This window comes from Condylura cristata, unplaced genomic scaffold (genome assembly GCF_000260355.1).
Source record: "Condylura cristata isolate star-nosed mole 26May11 unplaced genomic scaffold, ConCri1.0 scaffold00006, whole genome shotgun sequence".
Classification (NCBI taxonomy): domain Eukaryota; kingdom Metazoa; phylum Chordata; class Mammalia; order Eulipotyphla; family Talpidae; genus Condylura; species Condylura cristata.
The window spans coordinates 64,719,801-64,727,388 of NW_004567107.1; the positions used below are offsets into that span (position 1 = coordinate 64,719,801).

General features: G+C 44.2%; 1 protein-coding gene across 1 annotated transcript in view; it reads right to left on the reverse strand.

Moving 5' to 3' along the window:
- Positions 1–1,350: 1,350 nt before the first annotated feature.
- The window catches only part of VCP (valosin containing protein), a 13,900-nt gene continuing 7,662 nt past the window's right edge, over positions 1,351–7,588 (reverse strand). Inside the window, exons 7-17 of the mRNA XM_004677755.2 lie at positions 7,161–7,263; positions 6,380–6,513; positions 6,167–6,302; positions 5,743–5,855; positions 5,239–5,403; positions 5,026–5,148; positions 4,574–4,786; positions 4,090–4,398; positions 3,656–3,811; positions 2,149–2,303; positions 1,351–2,014 (exon numbers count right to left, since the gene is read on the reverse strand). Of these exons, the coding sequence (XP_004677812.1) occupies positions 1,909–2,014; positions 2,149–2,303; positions 3,656–3,811; positions 4,090–4,398; positions 4,574–4,786; positions 5,026–5,148; positions 5,239–5,403; positions 5,743–5,855; positions 6,167–6,302; positions 6,380–6,513; positions 7,161–7,263 (1,713 nt within the window). The 3' untranslated portion in view covers positions 1,351–1,908. The remainder of the gene's footprint in view (positions 2,015–2,148; positions 2,304–3,655; positions 3,812–4,089; positions 4,399–4,573; positions 4,787–5,025; positions 5,149–5,238; positions 5,404–5,742; positions 5,856–6,166; positions 6,303–6,379; positions 6,514–7,160; positions 7,264–7,588) is intronic.

Consider the following 7,588-nt stretch of genomic DNA (forward strand, 5'->3'; position numbering starts at 1 on the left):
TGATCCCCCACCAGGGGGTGACCCACATGGCACGGGATACCTCTCCTGACCCACCCACTGCTCCACTCAGCAGTGTATTTCAGTCAAGTCTGTTCTGTTCCCCACTTTGTCTCTAGTGAATCCTCTCAACCCAACCCCCCAAAGCACCTCAGACCTGTACCCCAGTTTGAAAGATCTTAAAAATAGAATCTATAGAGCTGCAATTGTCCTCGCTATACTTTGTATGAGAAATGAAAGCAAAATGACCATTCCAACACAAATTTCTACCACATATCAACTAGTATTTCCACATCTCTGGGAAATACCAGTTGCTTTGTTTTGATCCCACAGCCTGATATTGGAGATATCAAATGTTTTTCCCCAAAAGATCTTGTCTTTGGCCCTCACTGAGGTCAGGCTGTCAGTCAACCCACAGGAAGTGAGACAGTGACAATTTTCAGAGTGGAAAGAAGACTAAAGTCACCAGGATACCTAAAGATAAACAGACAGTATCTGGAAAAAAAAAAAAAAAAATATATATATATATATATTATTATATATATCCACAAAGTGTAAAAATAATTATTTCACAGCACAAGTTAGAGATGCCCCAGTTTAATCAGCCAATAAAATTATCTTAATAGATTATCTATGTAAACCAGACCAGAACCTGGTATAAGTACTAGGACAACTAGGAAGCAATACAAATTTGACTCAATAGATTATTTTCTTGCACCATATTCCTCTTTGGGTAAGGCATCATGGTACTGATCCCAGAAGCACTACGCGATTACATTAGTACCTGTTGAACAAACATACTCTGTACCTAGACAAAACCATGCAAAGCAATCATCTGAAAAACTGAGAGGATGTTTAGCTTAAGAAAAAACATACCCAATACTAGAAATTTATATTAAGAAAGGCTATTTTTTTATATAAAACAAATTACATAAAATAAAGCTGGACATAATTGTTAAATGATCCTCAACCAGCGCATGAATGCTTGGGACTTTTATATATCAAAAGAATGTCCATCTCCAGATAGCAACTGTATCTTTCTACAATGCTAAAACTTCTGATGGTCACCCCAATCCAGTCCTCAGTCAGGAAAAGGGATCTCTGAAGGACTAGCCTTGCCATCCACATCAAACATAGGTGGAGGATACCATTATCAGGAGCTTCCTCTGGCTTCTCCTCCTGTACGCAGTCCCATCGAGTGATACTGAGCAGTAAGTATCAAATAACCAATGTTAATGAGGAGGGGAAAGAGTGCAATCTTACTTCCCCAATTCCAAATATGGAAGAGTGCCTTGGCAGTGAAAGGTAGCCCAGGCCCTTCCCAGGAAAAGAAGCAGGCACAGGGGCCAGGACTCAAAGGCTCCATTTTGACCCAACGTTTATTGTCCTTTTACAACATGTCATTTTTGGTTTAGAAACTGCTTATGATTAGTTTTCCAACATTAACTCAAAAGCATGTAAAATAAAATCAACCTATTCTCTATATAAACACCCAGCAACTGTGGCCCTTCAGCCTCCTGCCCAAGTTGGGTAGGGGGAAGAAGAGAAGGCTCGGGCAGCAGTGAGTGAAGTGCAGATACTTTACTGTGGCGTGACAGTAGTGCCTTGGTTCACACCCACAGGTCCCCTGCACTGCCCCAAACTACAACAGATATGGCGTAGGCCCAAGGCCCAATTCCCTGTTGGTAATTCACTCTCCGCCTCCCAAATGAAAATCGCTTTTATTTTATCGCTTTTGTAATTTTTTTTGCAACAAAACCCCCCTGTCCAGAGTCTGACTGTAGCTGAACTGTTCAGACTGAGGAATGGAGCAGGCCGTGGGCGCACCCCGGGTCCCTCCTGGGCAAGCGCCCCCACCCTCAGGGAACAAGGTCCAGCCAGGCCAGCTCACTGCACGCTAGCCACCACCAGTTAGCCATACAGGTCATCATCATTGTCTTCTGTGTACACACTGCCTCCTGTGCCGCCTCCGCTGCCTTGACTGGGGCCAGCTCCGCCCTGGTTTCCTGAAGGGAATCTGTGTGCACAAGAGGAGAGTTAAAGAGAGTATTAGGATAGTAGGCCTGTGTAAGGTTTTCAAAACAACCCAGTATCCCTTGGTTGTGGGGCTCCACAAGACCACTTAAGTACAACCCCCTGCAATCTGGTTACCTGAAGCTGCCAAAGCCCCGACTCTGCTGAAGAGTCTGAGCAAACATCTCATACTTCCGAATGTCATTGTCACTGACAGAACGGCGGGCAAAGCGCATGGCTTCCTCAAAGTGATCTCGGCGGATCTCGGGGACTGGATCATCCTCTTCTACCTCCTGTAGGATGGGTAAATGCAGACAACCAGAGCTAGCTAGTTAATTCCCAGCTTATATTCCTTCCCTGGTCAACTTATCCCCCATTACTATAGTAACTCATTTACTTCCTGCCTCTCTAATGTAACCTGACGTAAGTTGTCAGGCCAACTTCCTAAAATTGAGTCATTGCCACACTGTGGAAGAGTAAAGATGAAGGTACGGAACTCTATCAATATGCTGCTAGGGGATTAGTGTGAGAGAAGATGCCACTCAAATGGCACAAGGGAACATTCTCAGATAATTTCTGAATCCCAACTGTGGTTGTAGTTTTAGAATTTATATACATTGTCCTAAAGTAGAAACAGTATACCTTAAAGGGGTGAATTTCATTATATTTAAATTACACCTCAATAAATCTAGAATTTAAAAACTCAGTGCCTACAACATTGAGATTACACCTTGCCTAGACATCTATCTCACTTTTGCTAATAACCACACACCCTCTTGACTCCACTCAGGTTCTTCCAGTTCCTGCATCCTAGTTCATAAGCAGGTTACTTGGGCTGTTATTTCCTTTACCCAAATTCCACTCTCCCTTCATCTCAGCCTTATCTTTTCCACTGAGAAATTACTCTAATATGCTGTGGTTTATTTACTTCTTAGGGTTAGCATATCAGTTTTTTTTTTTCCCTGCTGTTGTCACTTTATCACAGCCATCAAACTCTTTCTTTGTGTCTGTATCTCCTGGTTATAGAATTTTCTTAGTGCATCTTAAGTAAGTTTCTCATGTAAATATGAGAGAGTAACAACAGGATTATTTTCCCCATCCTTTGTCTCAACAATTTCTATAGTTTGTTTAATTTTTGTTTAAATACGCAATTAATAGCACATCAATTTTTAAGCTTTCACAGGAAAGATGTCACAGAACCCCTCCAAAAGGTAAGAATCATAGCTTTTTTTTTTTCTCCATTCATTTTTAAGTCCCTAGCATAGCAACAATAAGCAAAACATAGAATTTCTGTCTTGTAAACAGCAACCTCAAAACCACTCCCCAAATTTCACACTTAATTTCAGAGATTCATGGCCTACTAGGGTTTGAGCCACAGGGCCTATGTTGTTCTATGCTTAGCCGCAAAATCATACTTTGATATCCCTAAAAAAAGCCTATTATAATACAGCTGCCCACCTCTTTTCATATTTTATAGTTCTAGACCGAAGGGGCTAAATCTCAATTTCTTTTCTCTCTGAGATTTTGCTAAACACCTCAGTGAGATATCTTTCCAAAACCTTATACTCTTTCAAAACTCCAGGGCATGATTGCTTGCCCCCTTTCCCCAATGAGTGGCCCATCTTGGGGAAAGATGCAGACTCACCATGGCTGATGGATTGGTCTGTCTCTCCCGCTCTCGCCTAATTTCACTCTCAATGGATTCACGGATGGCCAGTTTACAAGCACGCTGGCAAATCTCTGTCAGGTCAGCTCCAGAAAAGCCATTTGTCATTTTAGCCAGGAACTCCAAATCCACATCCTAAAAGACACAACAGAGCTACTAAAGGAGAAGCCTTTAGCTTCTCACTTCCCTGATGCCTGAACCACCCAAACACTCCCAACTCCAGTGTGTCCCGTATCTCTTGCCACCAGATTATATTACTGACTCTAGATTTTCTGAATACCTTCAAATTTCCCACCTTCTTTTTATAAACCTAACCCTAGAAATCCCCAACAGAATCTTGCTTAGAAACCTAAGAGTACTCCACACGAGATTAAGGACTCAGAGAAGTCCCCATGGCCCATGACTGCACCTGCCTTGGCAACTGGGGATTTGCGTAGGTTGGCCTTGAGGATGGCAACACGGGACTTCTCATCAGGAAGTGGGATATAGATGAGCTGATCAAGACGGCCAGGTCGCAGGATGGCAGGATCAATGATGTCAGGTCGGTTGGTAGCGCCAATGATAAACACATTCTTTTTTGTGGACATGCCATCCATTTCTGTCAGAATCTGGTTGATGACTCGGTCAGCAGCTCCACCACCATCTCCAATGTTACCACCACGGGCCTTGGCAATTGAATCCAGCTCATCAAAGAATAATACACAGGGGGCAGCTTGGCGAGCCTGTGGAACAGATGGTCTCAAGTGTTAACAGAATTCAGTCTCTCAGCTCTGAGAAGGAAAAAAAATGACCCTCCCCGCCTTAGGTAGTTGCCAGAATGAGGTAGTTTTCATTGTCCCTAAGAAAACAGCCTCTAGCCCCATCAGGCCAACAGACAGTCCAGTCTCCTTAGCTTACCTTGTCAAATATTTCTCTGACATTGGCCTCAGATTCCCCAAACCACATGGTGAGCAGCTCAGGACCCTTGATGGAGATGAAGTTGGCCTGGCATTCATTAGCAATGGCTTTGGCCAGCAAAGTTTTCCCACAACCAGGAGGTCCATAAAACAGTACTCCCTTGGAGGGCGTCATGCCAAACTTGAGGAATTTGTCTGGGTGTTCCACAGGATACTAGCAGGAAAAGAAAAAAGGGTCCAGGAATATTTCAGAACTAAACAGAAGAATCCCTTCCACCAGCCTGTAGTGCAGGTCCCCTAAGAGCAGATTCCAGAGTGCCTCAGACACGAGACTAGCAGGTTTCTGAATCATGCTCCCACAATTCTTGTGACGAATAGGTCAACATCCATATATCACCCAGCTAAATTACTAAATACTAAGGCATTGACTCCCCCTGGACTAAATTATCCTACCTGGACCAACTCCTGAAGCTCACGTTTGACATCCTCCAGGCCCCCAATGTCCTCCCAGGTCACCTGTGGCACCTCTACCACAGTTTCCCGAAGTGCTGATGGGTTGCTCTGGCTCAGGGCCCACTAAAAAGGAAAGAAAAAATGGGGATGAGACTTGCCAGCAAAGTGGTCTAAGTATACGTGTGTCTACCTAAGGGGGAATGTGGTCCTTACTCGGAAGTCATCCATAGTAACTGCCAGGGAGTTCATGACCTCAGCGTCAATAGTCTCATCCTCTAAGTCGATGAGATCCATCTTCTTGCGGATGGCCTGCAGAGCGGCTTCCGAACACAGGGCTGCCAAGTCAGCACCGACATGCCCATGGGTCTCATTGGCTACCTGCAGAGAGAAGATCTAATTACCATTTTCTCTTAAGAACTAGAAGCCTTAGGAGGCTCAGAGACAGCAGACTCCTGGTCCCTTCCCATAAACAAATACTAGCAATCTTTTCACTGGACTTGGTATCTGGAAACCAAGCTGCCCTTCAAATTCTGGTTTATGCTAATATATTATCACTTGAAAAAAATGCCAAGTCAAGTTTGATGGATTCAATCTCAGATCATTTCCTTTTTGCCCAGGAATCAAAATCAATTTCTCTGAAGTTTATATCCCTAACCAGCTCCCTCAACTCCCTGGAAACATATCCTAACTCCTGGCCAGCCCTCATCACCACTCCACCTGTTCCAGGTCCACATCATCTGCCAGCTTCATGTTCTTGGTATGGATCTGAAGAATTTCCAAGCGTCCTGTAGCATCAGGGATTCCAATATCTACCTCTCTGTCAAAGCGACCTGTGAGACAATTTATGAACAAAAACAAGGTTAGCTTCTGGTCTACAGGGAGAAAAGGAAAGGACTGTCCTGGTGTTAGTATTTGCACTGAAAGTCCCGAGTTGTGGAAAACCCATGGGATGACTGGTTACTATAGGCAGAAAATGGGATAAAAAGGACCCTTGGGCCCTCTCACTGAAGTGATCTTTAAGGAATTCTCAAGATCAGGTGACTAAGATGAAGGACAAGTATGGGATCAAGGAGGTTAAGTGCAATAGAGCTTCATCTCCCTAAGAGAAAAGACAGGGCCGAAAAAAATTAGGGGTCCTTACCAAATCGCCGGAGAGCTGGATCAATGCTGTTTGGTCTGTTGGTTGCTGCCATTACAATCACATGTGCCCTTTGCTTTAAGCCATCCATGAGGGTCAACAACTGTGATACAATCCGACGCTCTACTTCCCCATGGGTCTGTCAGGATAGAATGTCTGGTCAGCAATGAAGTCAGGATTTTTCAACCCCCTCTATCCCTTAAAATAAGTTCCTACTTTCTCTCTTTTGGGAGCAATAGCATCCAGCTCATCGATGAAGATGATAGCAGGAGCATTCTTCTCTGCCTCCTCAAAGGCTTTACGGAGGTTGCTCTCAGACTCACCAGCCAACTTGCTCATGATCTCAGGACCTGAAAGGATACAGAATGGAGGAAATGACAAAACCATATACAGTCCCTTAATCTCAAAAGAAATCAGGTTATCTTATTTGCCCAGCTCAGAGGAAAGTCCTAGGTTAAAATGTGGTAACCCACAGTCTGTATCAGTGAGAATCCCAGAATGGTCACCAGACCAGGCTGGAAAGAAACCAAGGAAAGACTCAGCAACCTTTTCTCACAGTTGAGTTTAAAGGGTAAAGATGACAGAAGATAATCTGGTCCTTTGACCAGAACAAAAGCAGCACTCCACCTGGACCACTAGCAGCCATACATCATCCTTAAAGACCAGTGATCTCAGCCAATCAGTCCTCAAACTCTCAAGTAAATGAGCACAGGCTTTCTGATTTTGCATTCTAAATTGCTTCCTCTTCCCCAGTCTTTTTTTGTGGGCCAGCCCACTATCTCTCTCAAGAGAGGTGGTGGTGAGCAGGTACTCCAGAGTGGAACAGCTTCCCCTTGTAGCTTATCTGTCCATTATGTACCTTAACATAAGATGCGAAAATGTACATAAGGGCATGTGTGCAAATGAAGGTGTTCATACATTCTTCAGCTCATGAGACTGGGTCTCACTCAATTCAGGCTTGGATCCAGCCAAGCACAAGTTGAAACAAGTCTCCTACCATTGATCAAGAAGAAGAAGGCTCCAGTCTCATTTGCCACAGCTCGAGCAATTAAGGTCTTCCCAGTCCCAGGAGGTCCATAGAGCAGGATTCCCCTAGGAGGCTGAAGACCAGAATAGAGGGTAGGATCAGACTCTCATCTTCTCCCAACCCCACCGACCTGAAAGGGTTTCTACCCACAAGAGAAAGAGAATCAGAGCTGAACTCAGTGGTAGCTGCTAGAAAGAGTTTACCTCAGGCTACCCTCACTCCTCTTGTGAATACAGAAAATGCTACTTAGAAAGCCGGCAGCATCTGTGAACCACAGAGAAACTACCCTATGAAACTCTAGTGTTACAGCACTGTGAAGCTATTAGCCACTGCTTTGGTATGAGTTCAATCCTGGCAAGGGGGAAGGGTGTGTGTGTGTGTGTGTGTGTGTGTGTGTG